At 42.1% G+C, this 27,980-nt stretch overlaps 1 protein-coding gene across 3 annotated transcripts in view; it reads left to right on the top strand.

Moving 5' to 3' along the window:
- SACM1L (SAC1 like phosphatidylinositide phosphatase) overlaps positions 1-27,456 on the top strand; it is a 449,760-nt gene extending 422,304 nt beyond the window's left edge. For all 3 annotated transcript variants that reach the window (XM_073549855.1, XM_073549857.1, XM_073549856.1), the window contains 5 exons: positions 8,771-8,843; positions 8,924-9,017; positions 15,235-15,327; positions 18,373-18,430; positions 26,821-27,456. In XM_073549855.1, the coding sequence (XP_073405956.1) occupies positions 8,771-8,843; positions 8,924-9,017; positions 15,235-15,327; positions 18,373-18,430; positions 26,821-26,957 (455 nt within the window). In that variant the 3' untranslated portion in view covers positions 26,958-27,456. The remainder of the gene's footprint in view (positions 1-8,770; positions 8,844-8,923; positions 9,018-15,234; positions 15,328-18,372; positions 18,431-26,820) is intronic.
- Positions 27,457-27,980: the final 524 nt, after the last annotated feature.

The following is a 27,980-nucleotide window of genomic DNA, read 5'->3' as shown; positions in this document are numbered from 1 at the left end:
TTATATGATATTTCAAAAAAGGGGTGACAGATTCCCTTTAAGCACTGACCTCCTTCCACTACAATAGGTTGAGTACTAGCCAACCAATGTTTAGCAAAAGAGTTCCTGGTTTGATAAAGTATTTTAGCTATAGCTAGCTGTACTGGAAGAGGGCCTACAATATTCCCGACATATCCTAGTACACAAGATTTAATATTTAGGGCCAATTGGATGTTATACACACCATTAATCAGTCTGCCAACTCTGTGAAATAATTTTAGTCGGGAACATAACCAGAACATATGAACCAAGTCTGTACCCTCCTCTCTGCATCTTGAGCAGTGGTCATCTGTTCTAAGGTTCATCTTATGTAGAATCTTTGAAGTTCTATATGCTTTATGTATGAGAAATAATTGGGATTTTTTTTTTGAGCCACGTTAATTGCAACATTTTTCGGAGACTCCAAAATATCCTCCCACTCTTCTGAAGAGATTTGTCCTACATCCCTCTCTCATCTAGACCTTACCAAGATCACAGGGTCCCCCAGAATATTGGTTAGCATAGATTTCTACATTAGACATCAGGGCCCCTAGTTGCTTTAGCTTTAACTGCATAATCCAATAGCCCAATGGAAGGGATAGAGAGGTAATATATAGTTTACTGGGCTTTTATTGCATATCTTAACTGGAAATACTTGTGCCCGCCCCCTAAAATGTTAGAACTGAGGTACGCGGTGAGGCTAATCCACCTTTGTCTTTGGGCAACAGTAGTTTTTTCAATTTTATTCAATGGATACCTTTTTATTCCTCACCAGATCTCTAAAAATCTTGTGCATTTTTTTAATCCAGTATTTTGGAATCCAAATTGGAAAATTATGCAAGACTTTTGGAACACAGGGCATAAAGCACATTTTAATACGATTTGTTCTTCCAAGGGCAGAAAGGTAATTTCCCACACTCTCGAACATTTTCTCGACTAAGACACTAGATGGCTCAGATTTTAGGGGATGTAATCATTAACCACATTAACCTCCCTGGTAACACATATGCCTAGGTATTTGAACTTGTGTACCACTGGAATAGCCTAGGATCCATGTAATCGGAAGATATCATTATTATCCAGTGGAAACGGAGCTTACTTCGATCAGTTAGTGGTTAACCCATCGAAGCGAACCTTTCAAATGTTTCCATTATAATTGGAAGAGAAATGAGATGTACAAAGAGCAACAAATCATCCTCATATAGTGCAGTAGATCCTCTTTACCTCCATAATTAAAGCCCTTAATCCCCGGGTAATTTCTAATAATACAGGCTAGATGTTCTATTGCAAGAGCTAAAAGTAATGGAGATAGTAAGCAACCTTGTCTTATTCCTTTAAAGATCTTGAGAGTCTGAGATACCATCATTAGCTTTAATTCTAGCAGTCAGGCTATATAACTGATTCGCCCATTTGATGAAATTAGGCCTGAATCCCATTCCCACACTGCCCAAATGCATTTCCACCCTACACTATGAAATGTCTTTGTGGCATCTACAAATAAAGTCTGTGGAGCCTCATTTAAGAGTCTCAAACACGGGACTAGCCAGATCTTCCTCCAGGGAAGGACCCAGCCAAGGAGTGGCTCCTTTCGGAAACCACCATTACCACCATATTAAGTGGCCCTTTAAGTCAATATCCTGCTCTTTACCAGTTTACAGATATGACAAGGGAAATACCAAGGCTAGGTATCCATCCACAGACAGCTGTTTTGGGGTGTTGCCCCTCATCAGTGTGGAGTAGGATTCTGGCTAGGTGGGAGCAATGCCTAGTAGACCAACATCACGAAACAATCACTGACCTCAGGGAGACCAGTCAAAGAAAGCACTGCGGCAGCCGGCAAAGGTGCTCAATCAGTGAAATCCTAGGTGCATTGCTCCCTGGGAAATACGAATATGCAAATAAAGTCCGTGGAGCCTCATAGAATCATAGAATCGTAGAGTTGGAAGGGACCTCCTGGGTCATCTGGTCCAACCCCCTGCTCAAAGCAGGATTCGCTAAATCATCCCAGTCAGATGTCTGTCCAGCCTCTGTTTGAAGACTTCCATTGAAGGAGAACTCACCACTTCTCGTGGCAGCCTGTTCCACTCATTGATCACTCTAACTGTCAAAAAGTTTTTTCTAATATCTAATCTGTGTCTCTTCCCATTCAGTTTCATCCCATTGCTTCTAGTCTTTCCTTGTGCAAATGAGAATAAAGTTGATCCTTCTACAATGTGACAGCCCTTTAGATATTTGTAGACAGCTATTAAGTCTCCTCTCAGTCTTCTCTTTTGCAAACTAAACATTCCCAAATCCTGCAACCTTTCCTCATAAGACAGGGTTTGCAGACCGGTCACCATTCTGGTCGCTCTTTTCTGAACTTGCTCCAGTTTGTTGATGTCTTTTTTAAAATGTGGTGCCCAAAACTGGACACAATATTCCAGATGAGGTCTGACCAAAGAGGAGTAGAGGGAAATAATGACTTCACGTGATCTAGACTGTATGCTTCTGTTAATACATCCTAGAATTGCATTTGCCTTTTTTGCTGCTGCATCACACTGTTGACTCATATTCAGTCTGTGATCTATTAGTATACCCAAGTCTTTTTCACATGTGCTGTTGGTTAGGCCTATTCCTCCCATTCTATATATGCTTTTTTCATTTTTATTGCCCAGATGTAGTACTTTGCATTTCTCCCTGTTAAAAACCATTCTGTTAGTTGCTGCCCACTTCTCCAGTTTATTTAAATCTTTTTGAATCCTCTCTCTCTCTTCTCTAGTATTAGCTATCCCTCCTAGCTTTGTGTCATCAGCAAATTTAATCAGTTTACCCTCAATTCCTTCATCTAAATCGTTGATAAAGATGTTGAACAATACAGGGCCCAGGACAGAGCCCTGTGGTACCCCACTTGAGACATTCTTCCAACTGGTTGTGCAGCCATTTACGACCACTCTTTGGGTCCGATCACTAAGCCAGTTATGAATCCACCTAACAGTTGCCTTGTCCATTCCATACTTAGTCATTTTTTCAATAAGGATTGTATGAGAGACTTTGTCAAATGCTTTGCTGAAGTCAAGATATACTATATCTACAGCATTTCCTTGATCCACCCAATCAGTGATACCGTCATAGAAGGAAATTAAGTTAGTCTGACATGACTTATTAGTTAGAAACCCATGCTGACTCTGTTTAATCACTTCATTCTTATCCAGGTATTGACATACATGTTGTTTAATAATTTGTTCAAAGATCTTTCCTGATATAGAAGTCAGACTCACCGGCCTATAGTTGCCTGGGTCCACCTTCTTCCCCTTTTTGAAGATAGGAACAACATTTGCTCTTCTCCAGTCTTCTGGCACTTCTCCTGTTCTCCAAGAATTTTCAAAGATTATGGAGAGGGGTTCAAAAATTTCTTCTGCTATCTCTTTCAGTACTCTGGGGTGTAATTCATCTGGACCTGGAGACTTGAATTCATTTAGGTTAGCGAAGTGTTTCCTCACTATCTTTCTGTTTATAGATATCCTGGATTCTTCTATTCCCTTAATAGGACAGTGAATAACAGTTGATGTTGCATTTCCTTTTAAGAGTCTCAAACACGGGACTAGCCAGATCTTTCTCCAGGGAAGGACCCAGCCAAGGAGTGGATCCTTTCGCAAACCACCATTATCATCATATTAAGTGGCCCTTTAAGTCAATATCCAGCTCTTTACGAGTTTACAGATATGACCAGGGAAATACCAAGGCCAGGTATCCATCCACAGACAGCTGTTTCGGGGTGTTGCCCCTCATCAGTGTGGAGTAGGATTCGTGCTAGGTGGGAGCAATGCCTAATAGACCAACATCACAAAACAATCACTGATTGAGCGCCTTTGCCGGCTGCCGCAGTGTTTTCTTTGACTGGTCTCCCTGAGGTCAGTGATTGTTTCGTGATGTTGTTTTGTGGCATCTAGGGAGAGAATAGCTATATTACAGGGATCAGGCTGTGCTACTTGCAGGTTTAAAAATTTGTGTATATTAATAGCAGTTGATTTGGAAGGCATAAAACCAGTTTGATCAGGGTGAGTAACCAACATTATAACAAAACTCAGCCTATTCAAAAGGATTTTAGGAATAATGTTAACATGTAGTAGTAGAAATGAGCAAACCTGAACTTAAAAGTTCAGTGCAAAACTCCCAACACAGACTTCTCCCTGAAGTCCATTTTAATGTTCGGTGTTCCAGAGACAGATCCAACTTTGGACTACAGTTTGAGTCGGATGCCAGAACCCGAAATTCCATGGGTCCACTCATCTTTAGTCTAAAGGAGTCTGGCAATTCCTTATTTTTTCCTTCTTTGGGCAGAACAACTATTATTGCCTCATACTGTGACCTTGGCTGTATACGCTCAATAAATGCATTATTGATCGTTTCCAGTTAATAAGGCAACAGTTCCCTCTAGAATATTTTAAAAATCTCTACTAGTCTGTTGGGCCCAGGGGCTTTATCATATCACATTCACCCCACTGCCTTTTGAATCTCCTCTAGAGAAATTGGCAATTCTAAATAATCTCCATCTCCTTCACCCAAAGTTCGGAGACCAATCCTAGCCAAGTATTCCGTTAATTCTTCTTGTGAGCACGCCGTCCCTGATGAATACAAATAGACATAGAAACTGTGCAAACTCTGTAAAATTTTGGGTGTTTGAGGATTGCTTTTCCCCTCCACGCTCCTTTTCTGATGTATAAAGACATTCTCTCTGAGCTTTGGCTAATTTAGCTACTAATTTCTCAGTAGTTTATACCTCCTCATAAAACCGTTTTAAAAACATGTGTTTATTATTAGCTTATTCCAATTGCAATGCTAGTTGTTTTGGGGCCTCTTTCTAAAGCTTCATATTTATAGGATTATTCTGGGTAAACAGTACTTCATTTTTGAGGAAAGGAAAAAAAAATTACTCATCGTACATGGGTAATGAAACCCATCTTTATCTTAATGGATGGCATTCCCAATATTGCTGACTAACAGAAAATGCAAATAATGGGAAAAAAGGAGAGGAGGAATGGCATATCCACGTTGAATAAATCTATGTCTAAAGGCCCCGTCACACACAGCGACTCACCAGCGATCCCGACAACGATATCAATGTGTCAGGATCGCTGGTGAGTCGCTACATGATCGCTGGTGACCTGTCAGAAAACTTCAACAGCGATCAGTACCGACGTCACTGTGTACATTAGTTACCAGCGCGCTGATACAGGAAGCTGGTAACTAAGGTACACATCGGGTATCTAATGGACGTGCATCCCTTAATACCCGATGTGTACCTTAGTTACCAGCTCCCTGCATCAGCGCGCTGGTAACTAAGGTACACATCGGGTTTCTAAGTGACGCACGTCCCTTAGATACCCAATGTGTTCCTTAGTTACCAGCTGATCGCTGGTTTCCCGCCTGTCACACGCAACGATGTGTGCTGGCCAGCGGGAGACCAGCGATCAAAGAAATGTCCAGGGCTTTCCAAGAGCGTTCAGCGATACCAGCAGAGGGGCTGATCGCTGTCACACACAGCGATCTCGCTGGTGAGATCGCTGTTGTATCACAAAACTTGTGACTCAGCAGCGATCTCGCTAGCGAGATCGCTATGTGTGACTGGGCCCTAAGGGCGCAACTAGCAAAAGAAACGCAGCATTTTTTTTTTCCCGAATAAATCATGTGGATTTTAATCTGATGAATATGTAATCAAGTTTGAAGATTTTTTTTTTTATTCAAATGTGCCATTATTGGATGTGCCATTCCTCCCCTCCTATTTTTATAATACTTCGGTTTCCCAGACCTTTCTCTTTAGTTCAAAGATTTGTTATTGTGAATTGTCTTTTACTAACTTAATCTCACTGATCATTACCTCTCTCAAAAAGGCCTTCATGGCATCTAAACTATATTAATAGGTATCGAGCCCAAATTTGTATTAAATTCCAAGAGCCTCTCTTTAACATTAGAACAATTGATAATCTTGAACCATAATGGGTTATATTTCCAGCCCTTCAAATATCTAGATTTTAAAGGAAATCTATCACCACATTTGACTTATCTAAACTATTAATATGGGCATAAAGGATAGGATTTTTTACAGCAGGCTATCTGTATACCTCATATCAGATGTCTTGTTGTTGAGAAATCATTGTTTATCACTTTATGTAAATAACCTGGCTGAGACGAACCTGCAGATGTGTCAGTTATAACCACACACAGCTCTGCAGTGAAATCAGGAGAGCAGAGAGCAGCCATTACATATCACACTGGTAGCTCCCCCTTCATGTAAAATAAGCTCTGGAGGCAGAGTTTTCTTCCAGACATCATCCTCCCCATAGCCTGGAAATAACTCTGCCTCCAGAGCTTATTGTGACACATTTGCAAGTTCTCAGCAGTAGCTTCCATCTCACAGGCAGACAGGGTAGCAATATTGTTCCAATACAGCAGAGCGTGTGAACAGACAATGCAGGGGTTTTCTGAGAATTTCAAAATTATTAGCATGAAATAATAAATCGCCTGCAGCTCCAGCGCCAATGCTCCTGGGGTCTCTGCCAGTCTTAGCACTGGGCTGCAGTCATTTTGTGGCTGCACCTTATATTATAGCTGCAAAGTGAATAATAACTATCAGTGACCCTGAAGCCAGAGTTGATTTAGCAGAGTAGTTTGGGACATGTAGGACTTTTTTTTATCGCTTTTTATTCTGCAGTTTGTGAGATAGGATGTACAAAAAGGCGGCAATTCTGCTAATGTTTTCTATTATTTGACTTTATGGCCACTTTCACACAACCGTGTATCATGTTTTTCACAGATGCCATGTGTTCCCTATTTAACCTCTGGTGCTGCACTCATGTCTGTGTTTTCCCAACAGCACAGATGACAAGAGCCAATACAAGTCTATGGGTCTGTGTAAACATGCCGTCCTTGTTTGGCACACGGACGACACACTGAAAACATTGGTGGCAACGAAACCGGTGTAACACATACATGTTTTATATGGACATGTGAAGGGGGCGAACAGTGTTGTTGGTGGAATATTTCAGGATTTGGGGCCCCACTTTGAATTATGCCCAGGGCACCAATTTGTATAAAACCGGCCTGTATAAGGGATAAGGTACAAATATAGTCCAGTTCAAGTCATGTTGTCACTGAATCTCTGCATGCGGTTTACCCTCTGGGCTTCCTAAGGAGGCGTGGCTTATTAAAAGCTGGGGCTCTTAAAAACTGGGCTCATTAAGTAGTGTCAATTAGATTGATTAAATAAAAGCTGCTGTGTGGCTACCCTCTGTGCGGCGCAGACCCGCTGTGTTGCGGGCCAGAGCTGTGCTAGCAGTGAGGTCATCAGTAAGCAGCTCTGTGAATATAAATGAACAAATAGTAAGTCATTTAATGCTATGCTGCCAACCCATAGGTGTAATGAGGGAACCTTCAATATATACATCAAGCGTTGGGCAGATCTTGCTCCACCCACAATGGGAATGGTTAAATTTATAATACAGAATCAAAAGGATCAGTCTGTGGTCTAGAGGCATGGCAAACATCCACCGGATATTGATGTGTTGGGGGGGGTGTCACCAGGCAAGTGGAAAGTCGCCGCACAATGCACTGTGATGCTCCGCCCAAGGAAGTGACACAGGCGGGAGACTCCACACACGATTGGAGGAAGGAACAGTGGGGCATTCCCCCAATCTCCACTGCAACTGGACATCACGTTCCAGACCCCGGTGCATGGAGAAAATGCGTCTATGCCTCAAAGCATATGGGGAGAAGCTCAATTTTGGTGACTAATAGTCATGAGTATTGTATAAGGCCCAATCAATTCTTGATAAATATTGATATGTGGATGAGGCACAGGAAAAGACACTTGAATGTGGGAACTTTTCCCTCCAGATGTGAGAAACACTTACCTCCCCTATAAGGTGACCAAAAGGGATTCCTCAGGAAAACTATTTCTGTGAGTATTGCAAATGTTACTAAAAATCTCCCTTAACTACCAGGAGAATGTCTGTCCATTCTGAAAGTTTCTCTAAGATTTCTTTTAAGCAGAACATTTGAGTATGTTGTAGAAACACAGAGAACAGCAATAATGCATTCAAAATGTAAGATTTTGCATCTATCCCCTACAAATCTTTCCATCCTTATCTTTAAAGGAGCCAATGTATTTAAAAATTAAGGTTTGATATACTACTGTATATCTATCTATACTGTATATAGGCTAACTCCACTATCATAATTAGAGTGGAAAGAATGTATGCTATAACCCATCTAGGACATATATGATAAATTAATAGATTTATTTGTTAGATATGGCTCCTGTAGCCCTATTAATTGTGGAGTTGATGTTTTTCATATAATTGAGGACTGCGTATCTTTTCGAACTATTGCTCAGCCCACGTATTTTCCATTAAATAAAGTTATCCTTTGTACCTATCTTTAAGAACACACATGGACACAGACCCCTTGTGGTTTAGCCAACCCCTAACATTGAGACTGCAGACTTTAGAACCCCCCCCCAGCGCATGCACTGCAAAGATTTGCCGGATTTTGAGCTGGTAATGGGTGGATGTATGCAATCTGCATACTCTGGGGCAGAAGCAGAGTGGGCAGTGGAGTGGGGGACACAGCCGTCTAGTGGGCGAGGCCACTGCATGCACCACTCGGCCATGCCTATTGTTGCTAATTTTAATAAAGTTGTGTGTAAAATCAATCATGTAAAGAGATTATGTGCCACTGTTCAGTTGTGTAGTTACATATTACACTATATTTACAGCTTGGGCCGATAATGCAAATGCTTGTGCAAAGCAATATGCAGGAACAGGAGCTCTAAAGACAGACTTCACGAGGTAAGTTGAAATGCTGCTGTATGAAAATTCACTTCATCACAAATTTGTGTTTCTAGTAGAGCATGTGTTTATGTTTTTAGAACTGGCAAACGGACACAGTGGGGTCTTATAATGGATGGCTGGAACTCTCTCATACGGTACTACAAAAACAACTTTTCCGATGGATTTAGACAGGTAGGACACTGTTTTGAAAGATTTTGCTAAGTCACAGTGGCTGTATATGGCAACAGGGCTGTGCAGTTGGTAAGCCAAACCTCCAAATCCTCAATTTCTTTGACTGTCTCCGTGACTCAGACTACACAGCACTGTAGAAGCGTCGCTACTGAGCATGTGCATAAAGTGCAGCACAGATTCATCACCAGTAAATGCCTAGATCCTTAAATCAGAAATAGAACAGACATTTATAGGACATGTAATAACACTCCAAAATTCTTATGAATAAATATTCAGCACATACTGCATTGAACTACTGTACCCAATTATCTATTTTATACAGACGCTGACTCCACTAAAATGGACACAGACTCCACAGCACTGTGTGGCTAGCGATATTTTCTTTGAATGTTTAAGGCTAGTTTCACACCAGCGCTTTTGAGCGCAGCGACGGCCTGCGCACGGCCGCCGCTAAGCCCTGCCCCCTGCCGTGCCTCCGCCGGTAGCTCTCCTGCGTCCCCTATCTTTATCACTGGGGGCGCAGGCCGTGCGCAGTATGCGTTTGGCGGCGCATGCGTCCTTTTGACGGTGTGCCGACCTGCGCCAAACGCAACCTGCTGCAGTTTGGTTGCGCTCGGCGCACCGTCAAAAAGGCGCATGCGCCGCCAAACGCATACTGCGCACGGCCTGAGCCCCCAGTGATAAAGATAGGGGACGCATGCAGCGTCATGCGCCGGTAGGCGGAGCTACCGGCGGCGCGGCAGGGGGCGGGGCTTAGCGGCGGCCGTGCGCAGGCCGTCGCTGCGCTCAAAAGCTCTAGTGTGAAACTAGCCTAATACATTTCTATGTGTAGTGGACTCTATATGGATATAGATATAAGAAAGCACTTCTAAAATGGGAGTCTGTCAGCAGGATTTCACACCAAGCTATTTATATATACATGTAAATCTTTCAAAAGACAAGTCAAGTAATACCTTTACATGGCCAGTCTGTTCCTTCATTATTAAAAAAAAAATCAGAATTTGAATTGATGTGCAAATTACCGTACTATGGAATTCTATGGAAGTCTTCAAACAGAGGCTAGACAGACATCTGTCTGAGATGGTTTAGTGAATACTGCATTGAGCAGGGGGCTGGATACAATGACCTTTCACCTTCCAACTCTAACATTTTATGATTATACTATGGTAGAGCTGAAGCTTTTGTCACACCAGCTCAATTCTCCGCCCAGCGGCCTCTCCTGCTTACCTGCAGCCTCTATACTGTGTGACTTCAGGAAAAGGAGCTGTCAGTCAAACAAGAGGCGGCAGCACTGGGTGAGGAATAGAGCTGGAGTGATAGAGGCTTCAGATATAGACATCTCCCTATCATATTCAAATGCTGATTTCTCAGAAACATAGGAACTTATTCCCCATGTAAAGTTATTGCTGGACTTGTAATTGAAAGAGCTACATATACATGAAAAACTGCTGACAAATTCAGACTACGGGATGACCACTGAGACCCAATAGTGGAAATCGGCTGCCTTAGTCACGAGCGCCCGGAGACGTGGATGCACACAAGTAAGCATATGCATTTCTGTAAATTCCCCTGTAAGCAATTTTCTTAAATCATTTACAGAAAAAGTAACACTTCATGCTAAGTTCCCTTTAGAAGTACCACCAAACTCCTACTTCTCAGGAATATGTCGATTAATTTTTAGTTTTCGTGCCTTTTCCAGTATACTACCAAAACATACAGTTTTGAAAAATATTGCATATGAGATAAGAAAATATTAGACCAAACACAAAAGCTTGAAATTTTAAATCTTTTATATTACCATGAAGTCTACCTTTACTAACATTTGTGAAGAAATGGGTTTGTTTTGATTTATTTAATAAAATAATAGTATAAGTGAAGATAAGAAATGTTTTAGATCTCTTTAGATAAATCTACATCTTTCTCCTCCTTGAGATATCGTTCTCTCTTTATTGGTAAAATAAGTCTCTCATCAGTAGTTTACATTTTCCCATTACTTAGGAGTTGACATAGATGAGAAGGAGAGGAGGAAGAAGAATGCAAAAAATGGGGAAATCCGACACTACATGAAAACTCCTAATGAAACACAGGACATACACTGCAGCCGTTATAAATCGTGGTGCTCAAATTGAATATGTAGTAAAACTTCAGAAAGCAGAAGTGGCACTCTCCACCCATAAAATCTTGCTTTACTGCGATAGCACTAAAACATGAATGGGAGGAGACTGAGAGCATTCTGGAAGATGGCCTTTTTGCGTGACACAACACTTCTATGAGTCCCAGCACAGTTCCCAGTGCTGGGAAACATACAATGCCTTGCGAAAGTACAGTATTTGGCCACCTGGAACTTTTCAACTTTTTCCCACATATCGTGCTTCAAACATAAAGATACCAAATGTAAATTTTTGGTGAAGAATCAACAATAAGTGGGACATAATTGTAAAGTTGAACGAAATTTAATGGCTATTTTAAATTTTTGTGGAAATTCAAAAACTGAAAAGTGGGGTGTGCAATATTTTTCGACCCCTTTAACGTAATACTTTGTTGCGCCACCTTTTGCTGAGATTACAGCTGCAAGTCGCTTGAGTTATATCTCTATCAGTTTTGTACATCGAGAGACTGAAATTCTTGCCCACTCTTCCTTGGCAAACAGCTTGAGCTCAGTGAGGTTTGATGGAGATCGTTTGAGAACAGCAGTGTTCAGCTCTTTCCACATATTCTCGATTGGATTCAGGTTTGGACTTTGACTTGGCCATTTTAACACCTGGATACGTTTATTTGTGAACCATTCCATTTTAGATTTTGCTTTTTTTGTTTGGGATCATTGTCTAGTTGGAAGACACATCTCCGTCCCAGTCTCAGTTCTTTTGCAGACTCCAACAGGTTTTCTTCAAGAATGGTCCTGTATTTGGCTCCATCAATCTTCCCATCAATTTTAACCATCTTCCCTGTCCCTGCTGAAGAAAAGCAGGCCCAAACCATGATGATGCTGCCACCACCATGTTTGACAGTGGGAATGGTGTGTTCAGGGTGATGAGCTGTGTTGCCTTTCACCAAACATATCGTTTGGCATTGTTGCCAAATGTTCGATTTTGGTTTCATCTGACCAGAGCACTTTCTTGCACATGTTTGGTGTGTCTCCCAGGTGACTTGTTGCAAACTTTAAACAACACTTTTTATGGATATCTTTGAGAAATGGCTTTCTTCTTGCCGCTCTTCCATAAAGGCCATATTTTTGCAGTGTATGACTGATTGTTGTTCTATGGACAGACTGTCCCACTTCAGCTGTAGATCTCTGCAGTTCATCCAGAGTGATCATGGGGCCTCTTGGCTGCATCTCTGATCAGTCTTCTTGTTTGAGATGAAAGTTTAGAGGGACGGCCGGGCCTTGGTAGATTTGCAGTGGTATGATACTCCTTCCATTTCAATATGATCGCTTGCACAGTGCTCCTTGGGATGTTAAAGGTTTTGGAAATCATTTTGTATCCAAATCCGGCTTTAAACTTCTCCACAACAGTATCACGGACCTGCCTGTTATGTTCCTTGGTCTTCATGATGCTCTATTTACATCAAACAGAACCCTGAGACGATCACAGAGCAGGTGCATTTATACGGAGACTTGATTACACACAGGTGGATTATATTTATCATCATTAGTCATTTAGGACAACATTGGATCATTCAGTGATCCACAATGAACTTCTGGAGTGAGTTTGCTGCACTGAAAGTAAAGGGGCCAAATAATATTGCACGCCCCACTTTTCAGTTTTTGAATTTCCACAAAAAATTAAAATAACCAATAAACTTTGTTCAACTTCACAATTGTGTCCCAGTTCTTGATTTTTCACCAAAAATTTACATTTGGTATCTTTATGTTTGAAGCATGATATGTGGGAAAAGGTTGAAAAGTTCCAAGGGGCCGAATACTTTTGAAAGGCACTGTACAAGCATATTGGCACACGAAACGGTCGTCGTTCAGGATGCTCTCAGCCTCCTCCCGTTCATGTTTTAATGCTGTCGCAATAAAGTAAGATTTTATGGATGGTGAGGGCCACTTCTGTTTCCTACATTTGAAAGAGGAAGAAGTAGAAGCTAGTGGTAGAAACAGACATTGTACTGCAAGTTCTCCTGAGGAGCTCTCTGAATTCTTGGGTGGTTCTGTAGTACAAGTCACTTCATGAAATCTCATCTGAGTATTTCACAATCAACTTTGAGTGGTAGTAAAGTGGAAGCAAGCATTTAGGAACCACTACAACTTGGGCACAAGACCACATAAAAGTTACACAGCACACTGCCAAAAGCTGTGGAAACCTGTTCTGTGGAGTGACGAAGTGAAGGCAAATCTTATAGTTTCAGCACAAGTTATGTTGGACAATTGTATGCTGGAACAGAAAAAAACTTCTCTAGAAGAAAAAATAGATTGTTATATTGGCTAGAAGAACAAATAGACTCATTATAGCCAGCAATGAATCCTGATCTCAGTCCAATTGAAAGTCAGACAGGTGCAAGAAACTCACAAATGCTGTAAAAAAAAAATGTTTGGAGCTTGTTATTATTGCCAGAAGTTGTGCAACCATGTTTTTTCAATTTCTTTTAGATAGACTGATAGATATAGATGCATGTGTGTGTGTGTGTATATATATATATAATGTGTGTGTGTGTGTATGTATGTATGTATGTATGTATACGTGACGTAGCGATCAATAGCTGGTTGGGGTTTACTAGCTAGGCAGCGATATAACATGCAGGAGGACTCTATTTTTCTTAAAAGTTCATCTGGGTTTATTGCTCCACATCCCCAGCAGCACAAACACAAATTAAAACAGCCTTTAGATCTGGCAAAACAAGATAACAATGCCCATAAACAGTGCTTGGCTCCGTCAGGCCTGTGGGCACACAAGCTGTGTCATGTCCAGGACACAGGCTCTATAGCCTAAACACAGTCTTTCTGACCCCGGTCAGCATACCATGGATCCCTGTCTGTTACCTATTGGTGTCAGCCACACAGGTTCCCGGATTCCTCTTTTCCTCAGAGGTGTCCCACAACGTCTCTAACTGACCCCGGTCAGTATCAGTCAAGGTTGTCAGACTGTCCACTTCGGAGGTGTCTCACAGGCCTCCATCCTCTGGCTCAGACTAACCAGCACTGCCACATGTGCCCCAAACACAGGCTCCATTGGATAGCCTCTAACCACACCCACAAGTGAGGTAACATCCCATGCACTGGTCATGTGATCATGACATCACCACAGGTCCTTAAACATACACAACCACACAGGCTTCATTAGGTATTCAGACACACACCCCTTGGGTGGATATGTTGGTGACTGGGCCCACCCATCTCTCCAAGTCACCTGGTAGCCTCCAATGTATAGCAAAACCCTCAGCAGTAGATCTGCTGAGCAAAATACGCCGAGGATTCCATCACAGGGCCACCCACCCCTGCGATACATACTGCCTATCAATCACATGACCAGTCGCAATGCTATCTATCTATATATATATTTGGGTGCCAAGGAAATGCATGGCAAAAATTAAGTAGCAAGTTTTTGAAGGTTTTACCTCCTAATTTTGTTCCTTTTTGGTCATAGTTATTTTGTAATTTTCTTTTTTTTTTTTAAGATTAGTTATTTACTGGTTGCTCAATGGCACATCATATTGCAGTTTTAAATGTTTGTTTAGTATTTATTGTCATGCATATCCCACGTTATGTATGGTATGTTATGCCGTTTACGATCAGATTAATTGATATATCTTGATAGATCGGGCGTTTCTGAACGCGGCGATACCAAATGTGTGTGTGTGTGTATGTGTGTATATATATATACTTGAGCAAGTGGTAAATCTAAATTTAATGTCAACATATTTTACATGGTGAATCCTTATGCCAAAAGGAACAAATTTGAGGGGTAAGACTTACCAGTTTGCATAGTTAATTTTTCCTTGGCACCCTAATATATGTATATACGAGTATGTTAACGTTTTTTTTTTTTTTCATCACTTAAATAAAAAATTAAATGTGCAAGTTTGGTATCATTGTAATCGTATTGAACTGGACAGTCTTGTCATTTTGAGGTCTTTTTTTACTGCAAAATGAATGCCCAATTTCACTTCACTGGGAATTCTTTCCCCACTTTGCAATAAACCATATGACAAAATGGATGGTGTCATTCAAGAGTGTGTGTATTGCACATTTTTAGGCATATTTTTTATTTTGCAGGATTCAATTGATTTGTTTCTTGGAAATTATTCAGTTGAAGAAGTCTATTCTACAAGTCCTTTACAAATTCAGAAAGACTGGAAATTTTTAGCTGTAAGTTTGTAATCTTTATCATTGTTGTCCTAATGGTAATGGTTCCTGTAAAGTATGGGGTCTGATTTGCTAAGCAAAGTAGGTTTTAACTTTTTGTTGTGTTTAGGCAGTCATAATCATTTGATTTAAATTATTTGTTCAATGCCTCAAGAATGTAAAATGAAGCAATTTACAAACTGACCATCTTGATACACCTTTTTGTATTGTGCTTGTGTAATCTAACCCACAGATACATAGCTCCCTGTAGCTAGACTACAAACAAAACAAACTTGGGTCTCCAATGTATTATTTTCGGGAGGGGGAAGATAAGTTGATTTCATTTTTTTTGTATTGAGATCTTTTTTTCTTGCTACTAATTATTTAACATGTTGTACATGCATTGATAAATTTTCCACAAAGTCAAAGAAGCTTTGTTTGTTTTACCCTTTTTGTGCATTTTTAGTGCAAAAAATCCACTCTTAAAAAGTCCAATCATAGTCTTTAACTGTAACAATAAAATTGGAGTGCTACGACTTAAAAATGTACAACATTTTAAAAAGTGTCAAATGATGAATCAGGCTAAAATATATGGATAACGTAAATCATGCCCATGTTTCCACATGGTGAGGCTGTGTATAACATAATGGATTAATTTTTTTTTATGCAGATAGAATGAATCATTAAAAAGGTTGTCCACTTTAAAAAATAAAAATTCCCTCCAGGCTCAGTTAATTTAAAAGAACAAACTGTGGTCTTTTCCTTTGTTCAGCGCTAAGACTCTGCCGCTTCCACCTTTTGTATTGTTTGGGTAAAGCTGTGAAGTCACATTGACAACGGTTCAGCCAATCACTGTGCTCAGAAGCTCTGCTGAAGTAGTGAGCAAAAGCAGATGCGTTCAGGTAGTTGCTTGATGTGATGTCACCACTGTAACAGCTCAACCAGGGAAGCGGCGGAGACACAGTGTAGCCCTGAGGAGGAATGAGTAAACCACAGTTTTGTTTTATTAAATGGGTTGTCTAGGACTTCGCTTAAGTCATCAATATCTGATCTGTGAAGATGTGACACTGAGCACCTTGGTCCCAGTTGTTCCCAGTTCAGTTATGGAGTTGCACAAATCAATAGAGGAGTGGATGTGCAGTACCCGGCTGTGACCACTATTCTCTCAACAGAACTTAAGTGTGCAGCTCTATAACTGATCAGTTTGGGCAAACACTGGACACAGCTGATCGGCAGGAGTGTCAGGTGTCGCACACCCACCGATTGGACATTGATGACCTATTCTAAGGGCAGGCCATTAATATTAACCACCAATATGTCTTCTACTGACCTACGATATAAGAGACTAGCATCCCGCAGCAGGTGACAATCCTGTAACTGTCACTGTACACTATAGCTGACAACTTTCTGCATCAGCCACGATCAATATTGGCACTGACTATGGTCATTTAACCCCTTAAAAACTGCTGTCAATAGTGACTACGGCATTCTAGGTGGTTAGCAGAGTGTGAGGGCTTCCTCTTTAATCGCATTGGTACCCTGAGATCTTGATCGTGTTGTCCTGATGTTTGCCAATGCAGTTCATGACCAAATAACGGCCTTAAAGTCTGCCAGCTGCAGTGGCCTGTTCAAAAATAATCGCATTTTAGATGGTAAAGATCAACTTTTTCATTCCTGTCATGCCATATATTAAAGGGAATCTGTCACCCCATTCTTGCTGTTTGAGATGCGGCCACCGCATTCAGGGGCTTATCTACAGCATTCTGTAATGCTGTAGATAAGCCCCCGATGTAACCTGAAAGATAAAAAAAAACAAGTTAGGTTATACTCACCGGGGGGCAGGGTAGGTGGGTGTCGCGGTCCGGTCCGGCGCCTCCCTATTGAGGGCAGAGTAAAGTACTGCAGTGCGCAGGCGCCGGGAAAGGTCAGAGAGGTCTGGCGCCTGCGCACTGCAGTACTTTACTCTGCCCTCAACAGGGCAGATAAAGTACGCCTGCGCAGGAGCCGCGGCAGAAGGATGAAGGAGGATGTCATCGTATGGAGATGGGAGGCGCCAGACCGGTCCTCGATACCAATCGGACCGGACCAGACACCCGGGTGAGTATAATCTAACTCTTTTTTTTATCTTTCAGGTTACATCGGGGGGCTTATCTCCAGCATTATAGAATTCTGGAGATAAGCCCCTGATGGTGGTGGCTGCATCTCATACAGCAAAAATGGGTTGACAGATTCCCTTTAATTCCTGAAAAGCACCTGAAGGTTTAATGAACTGCCTGAAAGAGTTTTTTTAATACGTTGACCTGCGCGGTTTCTAAAATGGTATCAGTTTTGTGGGTTTCCAGTATATAGGACCCCTAAAGTCACTTCAAAACGGAACAGGTCCCTAAAAAAATAAGTTTTGTAAATTTCCTTAAAAAAAAAAAAGAAAAATTACTGCTACATTTTTAAACCTAAAATGCTGACAAAATAAAACATTTCCCTCATTTCTACTTTCCAAAAGCATCATTTGTAAAAATGTTATTTCTTAATGTTTTTCTGGATTAAAGAGATAATCAGTTTGAAATTGGCAATTTTTGGGGGGTCAAATTTCCGACCCGGAGGAGTTGGCAGTTAGGACCTCGAACCTCCTGGCCCCGGTAAGTTCTCTGTATGCCGCGGCTGCGGCGCTCTCATGCCTTTCCTTTACAGGGACAGGAAAAACACTGGAGTGTGGTGTTGGAGGGGACCTTTTAACCTCTCTTGCATTTCCTGTCCCTGGAAGGATGAAAGGACAACCCCCATGGTGCTGTCAGGATAGGACGTCCTGGAAATTGCCTTTTTATTCCAGTTGAGAAAATTACTGACTAGTGAATTTTATGCTGTTCACAATTATTTGTCTTGTGTAAAGTGGTGTTAGCGTAAAGTTGCGTGGTATAGATTAGTCTTTTTGGATTTTCATGATCTGATCCAAAACACCCTTTGAGTGGGCTAGAGTTCTACTTTTATTCAAATAGCATTGCATTTCTTAAAATGTAATTTTTGCTGACCAGGAACATTTAAACAAAAGTTTTGCATTCTTGTCTCTTTTAGCTGCCAATCATTATGGTGGTTGCATTTTCCATGTGCATTATCTGTCTACTCATGGCTGGTAAGTCATCTATACTGTATGTATTTACAGAATTAAGATATGATGTGAAATTCCACAAAAGCTAACTGATCAAAGATAAGCAGTTAGGAACCTTCTAATCTAACATGCTTCAAAAACTTTGGGACAGATTTATGAAACTGTGTAAAAGAAAATGTGTTTTTTCACCTTTAAAAAGCAATTACAGCACAGCTTTCATTTCTAGAAAAGTGAAAGCTGAGCTGTGATTAGTTTCTATAGGCAATAAAAATTTGTAGGTGACATTTTCATAAAATTGCTTTTAAAGCTGACAATGCCAATAATGCAAGGATGAGAGACCGTGACTGTAGTGGAGGCCGAACCAGTAGGCTGAAATGAACCCCTTTCTGACATTAGACGTACTATCCCGTCCATGTACTCTGGGCCGTATGCCCATGGATGGGATAGTTCGTCATGTGCGATCAGCCGCGCTCTCTAGAGGGAGTGCGGCTGATTGCGGCCAGGTCTCAGCTGATTCTCACAGTTGACACCCGGCACTAAGTGCCAGTAGCAATAACGGGCCACTTACGGCACTTTAACCCCCGGAACACTGTGATTAAACATGATCGCAGCATTCTGGAGCCCATGGGCATGGCGCAGGGTCCAGATCGCTGCAATGGAGACCCACCCTCTGTCGTCATGACAACATCTGGGTTTCCAGACCTGAAAGACTTCCTGTCATGCGCAGTGATGACCAGGAAGTCTCTCACGTCAGTGTAATAGAAGCTGCAGCGCTGACAGCTTCTATAGCACGCAGATCTGCATGCTATAGAAGCGATTAGCCTGCACAAAATGTGACCCATAATGGGACAAAGTGTAAAACTTAGAATGAAATTTAAAGAAATTTAAATTGTAAAAATATTGAAAAAAAAATCAATATTTATTTGATCACTAAATAAATATTTGAATGAAAAAAAATCTAAACAATTAAAGTACACATATTTGGTATCGCCACGTCTGTAATGACACGACCTTTAAAACTGTCCCACTAGTTAACCCCTTTAATGAACCCCATAAAAAAACAAGGCAAATAACAATGCTTTATCATCATACCGCCGAACAAAGTGGAATAACACGCAATCAAAAAGACGGATATAAATAAACATGGCACTACTGAAATCATCACCTTATCCCACAAAAATGAGCCGCCGTACAGCGTCATCAGCGGAAAATTAAAAAGCTGTCAGAATAAAGGGATGCAAGAACAATTATTTTTTCTATAAAATAGTTTTTATTATATATAAGCACCAAAACAAAAAAAAAATATAAATGAGGTATCGCTGTAATCATACTGACACGAAGAATAAAACTGCCTTATCAATTTTACCACATTCGGAATGGTGTAAACGCACCCCAAAAAAAAGAAATTCACGAATTGCTGGTTTTTGCTCATTCTGTCTCCCAATAATCGGAATAAAAAGCAATCAAAAAATGTCATGTTCCCAAAAATGGTACCAATAAAAATGTCAACTCGTCCCACAAAAAAACAAGACCTCATGTGTCTTTGTGGGCCAAAATGTGGAAAAATTATAGCTCTCAAAATGTGGTGATGCAAAAACTATTTTTTGCCATAAAAAGCATCTTTTAGTGTGTGACCGCTGTCAAGCATAAAAACCCGCTATAAATAGTAAATCAAACCCCCCTTTATCACCCCCTTAGTTAGGGAAAAATAATAAAATAAAAAAATGTATTTAAATTTTCCCGTTAGGGCTAAGGTTAGGGTTGGGATTAGGTTTGTTGTTATGGTTAGGTGTGTGCTGGGGTTAGGAGTTTCCACTGTTTAGGCACATCATGTGCTCTCCAAACGAAACATGGCATCTGATCTCAGTTCCATCCAATTCTGTGTTGAAAAAGTCAAACGGTGCTCCTTCCCTTCAAGCTCTGCCGTGCGCCCAAACAATGGTTTACCCCCATATATGGTGTATCAGCGTACACAGGAGAAATTGCACTTGTGAAACTAAAAAAAAAATTGGTTCTGAAGTAAAATGTTTTTGAAAAAAAAGTTAAATGTTCATTTTTTCCTCTTCGCCACGACAGCACCCACTGAGAGAGAGGGGATCCGCCCCTAGGAACAGGAAACCTACAGAGAGATAAATGGGGCGGTCCCCCTCGCTCCCTCAGTTTGGTTTCCTGTTCCTAGGAAGGACCCGCAGAAGAGGATACCTGGTCTGGTAGCCACCCGCGTGCATGATATGAGCAGCGGGGGGCCCCAGGACTGGAAGCAGCGTTCGGGAGGAAGAGATGAGGTCCCCCCTAGCTGGTAATGCAGGTGAGGCCTCGGTGGGGAGTACCGAGGTTCACTTAATGGGGCAGAGCAACGCGCCCCCCCATCCCCATAGAGGGATATGCACGCATTACGGGGCAGCACCGGGGGATGTTCGTGCCCCCCGCCCCCGATACGGCAAGGGGGGCTAGAGGTGGCGCTAGGAAAAGCGCAGATTGAAGATGGAGTTACCTGGATTCCGGTGGCAGCGGTCGGGAGGTAGCCAGCGCTCCCAGACTGAGGCGACCCGGAAGTGTAGTATCAGCTTCCAGGGTGAGGGGGGAAAGCGCGGTATCGCGGCAACAGGCCTGCGCAGTGGAAAGAAAAATGGCCAACAAAAAAAAAAAAGAAAGGGAAAGAAGGAGAAAGAGGGGCTGAACCGGTGAGCTGCATAAGAAGCGCCGTTAATGTTACAGCGGTGCGCAGCTATGTCATCCATAGATGACCCGGTTTCGCTCCAACAGAGCCAGCCGAATGAGTCCCACAGGGCAGCAGAAAGAGCGGCACTACGAGAAGGACCAGCAGTACCAGGAGAAGTGGCAGCTCCAGAAGGGAGTCCAGCAAGCATTCCAGACAGAATGAGCCCACACAAAACAAGCGGAAGGAGAAAAATCCGTCCCACGCTTCGCCTCAGCCTGAATTGCGAACCCCGCAGCCGGTAAATTGCTGACGAGATTCACGGGTGAGTGTTTTTAGTCAGACTTATAGCTAATGGCGTTCCCTTGATCCATACTTTTAGGCCAAGAGAACGGAGAAGGCGAAAAATAGAGAGTGTGCCTTATGTTCTCAGCCCCTCCCAGATGGCCATCCTAAAAGATTATGCGAGTCTTGTATTGAAGAGACCCTACAGGAAGAATCCTCAGGGAGAAAGAAAGATATCCATGCTATAATTAGAGAGGAGCTACGGGCCTTGGGCGGCTCCAGTAGTCTGGGGGGTCGTTCTAGAGGAATGGTTTCACCAAGAGGAATGGTTTCACCGGTGTCAGGATCGCCGTCAGAAACTGGAGAACTAGACTCAGATAGATCCCAGGAATACTTTTCCTCAGAGGAGGAGGAACAGACTTGTTTCCCTACGGACAGTGTTAGTAACCTTGTTAAATCTGTCCGAAATACCATGGGGTTGCCAGAGAGTAAGGACCCCAAGACTCCGCAGGACATGATGTTCGCAGGCATTTCCCGGAAAAAGGTCCGAGCATTCCCAGTAGTCCCAGCCATAAAAGAGCTGGTAAAGAGGGAGTGGGAGAAACAGGGTCAGAGAACCTTCCTCCCCTTAACGTCAAAGCGCAAATACCCGTTTGACGATGAGGAGTTGACTTCTTGGTCGAGAGCCCCTAAAGTAGATGCGGCAGTGGCCTCTACCTCTCGTAGATCCTCCCTGCCGGTGGAAGATTCAGGGACGTTGGCTGACTCGTTAGATCGTAAGACAGATACCTTTCTTAAACGATCCTGGGAGGCATGCACTGCAGCCTTTAAGCCCGCAATAGCAGCCACGTGCACAGCAAGGTCAATGTTGGTGTGGCTGAATGACCTAGAGGAGAAAATAAAGAGCGGAGTATCCCGAAACAAACTCCTTTAGTTTATTCCCCTCATTAAGGGAGCAGCGGCTTTCCTGTCTGACTCCTCAGCGGACTCTCTCCGATTATCTGCTAGAGCAGCAGGGCTAACCAATTCGGGCCGGCGGGCCTTATGGTTGAAGGGGTGGAGAGGAGATACGCAGACAAAGACTAAACTTTGCGCTATACCCTGCCAGGGTAAGTACCTATTTGGCACGGAATTGGACGAGATCTTAACAAAAGCGGGGGAGAGAAAGAAAGGTTTTTCTAACCCGTATATTCCCTTTAGCAGGAGGGCCTACAGGAAGCCTCCATTCGGAAAAAAGAGAGATTTCAAACCTCAGGACCGCTGGGGAAATAAGGATCCCAAACAGAGGGGCAGCCTTTTTGGGAAACGTCCCTTCAGAGGAGACAGGTTCCGCTAGTACCAGTACACCGGTAGGTGGCAGACTACTGAAATTCAGCCACCAATGGGGGAAGATTACATCCAACCCCTGGGCCATTGATATCATCTCATCGGGCCTAAAGCTAGAATTTGTTCGGCATCCACCGAACTCCTTCCTATTGACTTCTATGAAGTCCCAAGCACAACAGGAAGCACTGGAGATGGAGATTGCAACGCTGTTAACTAAGCGTGTTCTGATAGAGGCCCCGGGGACGAAAAGGGAGAGGGCTTTTATTCTCCCCTATTTTTAGTCCCTAAGCCAGACGGCTCTTTTAGGACTATAATAAATTTAAAAAAGCTTAACACATTCTTGAAGCTGAGGTCGTTTAAAATGGAATCAATAAATTCAGCAATAAAACTCTTGTTCCCCAGGTGCTGTATGGCAGTCTTGGACCTAAAGGATGCCTATTACTATCTCCCCATATACCAGCGGCACCAGAGGTTCCTGCGGGTAGCAGTCTGGTTCGAGGGTCGGATTCAACATTTCCAGTTTACGGCGATGCCGTTCGGACTATCTATGGCCCCTCGAGTGTTTACCAAATTGATGTTGGAGGTGATGTCATATATAAGGCTGAATGACACCCTAGTGGTCCCCTACTTGGACGACCTGCTCATAGTGGGAAATTCTGTGGCCCAATGTGAAAAAAGAATAGCTGATATTGTCTCATCCTTACAGACACTAGGCTGGCTAATCAACTGGGAGAAGTCCAGGCTAAAACCAGTAACCTGTCAGAAGTTCCTAGGCCTGCAAGTAGATTCCGTAAGTCAGAAATTCTTTTTACCAGATGCTAAGGCGCAGGCCATAGTTAATAAGATACGGATCATCACTGAAAAACCTGTAATATCATTGAGACAGGGTATGTCCTTGCTGGGGTCCCTAGTATCATGCATTCCAGCAGTGCAATGGGCCCAATTCCACTCCAGAAAATTGCAGTGGGCTATTTTACAGGAGACAGACAGATTGCAGGGGCGGTTGGAAGGGAGGATATCCCTATCGCCCGAAGTCGTCAACTCCCTAGATTGGTGGTTGGATCTTACCAATTTATCAAAAGGAGTTCAATGGTGGGTTACTCCCTCTTGGGTACTCACCACGGATGCTAGCCCCTCGGGGTGGGGAGCCCACCTGGAGGAAGAGATGGTACAGGGCCAGTGGCTGGAGGAAGAAGCAGAAAGCTCCTCTAATATGAAAGAACTAACAGCAGATTACTATGCTATATCTCAATTTATCCTGCAGTTAAGAGGCACCCACGTGAGGATCCAGTCAGACAATACCACCGCAGTGGCATATATAAACCGGCAAGGAGGTACGCGATCAGGACCATTGATGTCTATCGCGGAAAAGATCTTTCAGATAGCCGAGGTGCATCTTCACTCCTTGTCTGCGCTCCACATAAGAGGAGTAGACAATTCTCGAGCAGACTACCTCAGCCGCCAGACCCTATATCAGGGCGAGTGGGTCCTCAGCCACCACATCTTCGAAATGATAGAGGCAAAATGGGGCAGACCAGAGATAGACCTGTTCGCAACGAGAGCCAACAGACAGGTAAAAAAGTTTGCTTCTCTCTACAGAGCAGACAACCCAGACATACTAGATGCCCTCCAAGCACCCTGGACATTCCAGCAAGCCTATGCCTTTCCTCCAATGGTTCTGTTACCAACAGTGATCAGGAAAATAAGACAAGAGAGGGCGAGGGTCATCTTGATAGCACCATTTTGGCCCAAGAGGCCATGGTTTTCATGGCTGAGAGCCATGTCAATAACCAACCCATGGATTCTGCCGCTACACCGGGACCTTCTCTCGCAGGGTTCCTGCTACCATCCACAGGTCAAAGCCCTGCGCCTAGCGGCCTGGAATTTGAAAGGGAACTATTGAAGCAGAAAGGCTTCTCAAAAAACCTGATTAATACCCTTCTGCAAAGTAGGAAAGAATCTACAACAAGAATATACTCTAAGGTGTGGAGGAAATTTCTGGCCTTTCACCCAGCAAAATTATCCGGTGAAGTGCCCATTACGGCCATTCTAGAATTCCTTCAGAAGGGTCGGGAATTGAGGCTCTCAGTAAATACTCTTAAGGTCCATGTATCGGCCCTAGGAGCCTTGTTTAACTACAACGTGGCAGGTAATAGGTGGGTGACCCGGTTTATTTCAGCTTGTCAGCGGTCAGAGCCAGTTCATATTCCTCAGCTACCAGCATGGAACCTTAGTCTTGTTTTAGATGCCTTCACTCAGCCCCCCTTTGAACCCATAAGTTCAATATCAATGAAATGCCTCTCATTAAAAACTGCTACGCTAGTGGCCTTAGTATCAGCTAGAAGAGTAAGTGATCTTCACGCCCTGTCAGTTGACCCCCCGTTCCTGTCAGTAACACGAGACAGACTGATATTGAAAACAGACCCGTCCTACCTTCCCAAACGGGCAACTAAGTTTCATAGATCTCAGGAGATCTGCCTACCTTCTTTTTATGAGAACCCAACAACACAGGACGAGGCTAAATATCATACTTTAGACGTTAGAAGAGCTGTGCTAGCCTACTTAGATAGGACCAGTCCCTGGAGGCAGAGTAGGTCTCTTTTTGTCTCCTTCCAGGGTAACAAGAAGGGGGCTAGAGTTACAACGGGCACGTTGTCCAGGTGGATCAGAGATGCGATCGCAATGGCATATTCAGCAAAAGGAGAGGACCCTCCACAGGGTATTAAGGCGCACTCTACCAGAGCCATGTCATCCTCCTGGGCCGAGAGGGCGAACGTCCCAATTGAGCAAATATGTAAGGCTGCAACCTGGTCTTCTCCATCTACCTTCTATAGTCACTATAGACTAGATTTGTCCTCTACAGAGGATCTGTCCTTTGGTAGATCTGTCCTTAACACAGTGTGCCCTCCCAGGTGATTATCTCTGGAAATATCTCAGTGGGTGCTGTCGTGGCGAAGAGGAAAAAACGGATTACTTACCGGTAATACTCTTGTAGAGTCCACGACAGCACCCGCTCACTTCCCGCCCGTAAGAATTCACAGGTGTTTCTCCTTGGTGGTGGAGATTAGAATTAGGATTTAAAATGTAGAAAGCTATAGCAGGTGTAGAATTGTTTATATATAAGGACAGATGAATTGTGTTAACAAATTGACTAAAACATGTATGACGGTTCCCCCGTTGTTCTCTGTAATGCAAACTGAGGGAGCGAGGGGGACCGCCCCATTTATCTCTCTGTAGGTTTCCTGTTCCTAGGGGCGGATCCCCTCTCTCTCAGTGGGTGCTGTCGTGGACTCTACAAAAGAGTATTACCGGTAAGTAATAAAGTTTTTTCCTTCCACATTGCTTCAGTTCCTGTGAAGCACGTAAAGGGTTAATTAACTTTTTGAAAGTGGTTTTGAGCACCTTGAGGGGTGCAGTTTTTAGAATGGTGTCACTTTTGGGTATTTTCTTTCATATTGACCCCACCAAACTCACTTCAAATGTGAGGTGGTCCCGAAAAAAAATGGTTTTGTAAATTTGGTTGGAAAAATGAGAAATCGCTTGTCAACTTTTAACCCTTATAACTTCCTAACAAAAAAAATTGTTTCAAAAATTGTGCTGATGTAAAGTAGACATATGTAAAATGTTATTTATTAACTATTTTATGCAATATGACTCTGATTTAAGGGCATAAAAGTTTGAAAATTGCGACATTTTCGCCAAATTTCCCATTTATTTTTTTTTCTTACAAATAAATGCAAGTCATATCAAAGATATTTTACCACTATCCTAAAGTACAGTATGTCACAAGAAAACAGTCTCAGAATCCCCAGGATTTGTTGAAGCATTCTAGAGTTATGATTTCATAAAGTGACACTGGTCAGAGCTGAAAAAGTTGGCCCGGTCACGAAGGCATAAACGGGCTCTGGCTCGAAAGGGTTAAACCCATATTGATTAAATGACTGTATATTGAATGTTATGGTAAGCAGCTAAAGCGCCAAAACTTGTCACTGTCCATATATTTCTGGACCTTCTTGTATATCCATCATGGAGTTCTTATTAACAAGCACTCATGACTGATACATGCCATATAGCAAAAAGGCGTTAAATATATTTTTTTGTGTATGAATAGTGTGTACTGATGTAGTAAATTTGTTTCTTAAAGGTGAGACTTGGACTGAGACCCTTGCCTATGTACTGTTCTGGGGTACTGCTAGCATTGGAACAGCTACTATTATCCTCTACAATGGCAAAGACTTTGTTGATTCTCCAAAACTAGTGCAAAAGGAGAAGATGGACTGAATTTGTAATTGTTCAAAGCTTCTTGGCAGTGATTGTACCACAAGCCATAATTGGAGTCTTTACTAATCTGCTATGAAACACATTGTTGATCTTCCTAATGTTGACATTTGAAACCATCATTATCAATGAATCTTTACGCCATGCGCATGAAGATACAGCGGTATTATACGAAGTAACCTGGAGCACAACATTCTCTTAAATAATGTTCTGCTTTTCAGTGTGCATTTTCCATTGATATGCAGCTTATTTTCAACTACTCCACCATTGCAGAAGAGACCTAATCTTGGGAGCATTTTAAAGTCAATAGTTATCAATAAAGATTTTCATTTTGAGTTCTTTGTCTTACAATTGTCTCTAAATCACACTTTTTTTTAAATTTTACCTTGAATAATAACAAAATTACAAGCATAAATACATTATTTCTTGGGCATTTCTCTATTTTCTTTTCTTCATTTGTATGCCTTAATTTATACTAATAAAACATGTAAATGATGACTTATTACTAGAATATGATTGTTTGCCTTAAAATGTTAAAAATTTAATAAATCTGCCAGAATTACAGAAAATCACAGTGTAAAATAGAAGCGAGAACTATCAAAGGTAAGCACAGTTGTAATAAGCCTAATTGTTTTGTGCTGTAATATAAGCTTGCATTGTAATATATTGCACTGTATGGTTGCATCTTTATTTAGTCTTTTAATAGTCATTATGGTTAATTATTTATTAGGTAAATTAAAATCTAAAAATATACACTACTGAACAAAAGTTTTTGGAATATGTGGGGGGGAAAAGTGCCTCAAAGTAAGAATACTTTTGAAAAATAGAAGAATTAGTAGTTTATTTTTATCAATAAACTAAAAGAAAAGAGAATGAACAAAAAAGAATTTTAAATCAAATCAATATTTGGCGAGACCACTCTTTGCCTTCAAAATTTCATAATTTCCTTTTGGTAAACTTGCGGAAAGTCAGGGGTTTTGTACCATCGGCTTATACGTGAGTCATTATACCAGAAAGCCGGTGGGG

Source organism: Dendrobates tinctorius, unplaced genomic scaffold (assembly GCF_039654945.1).
Source record: "Dendrobates tinctorius isolate UK_male_01 unplaced genomic scaffold, ASM3965494v1 ptg000162l, whole genome shotgun sequence".
Classification (NCBI taxonomy): Eukaryota; Metazoa; Chordata; class Amphibia; order Anura; family Dendrobatidae; genus Dendrobates; species Dendrobates tinctorius.
The sequence above is the reverse complement of the archived record's forward strand: the minus strand, read 5'-3'. Positions and strand labels throughout refer to the sequence as shown.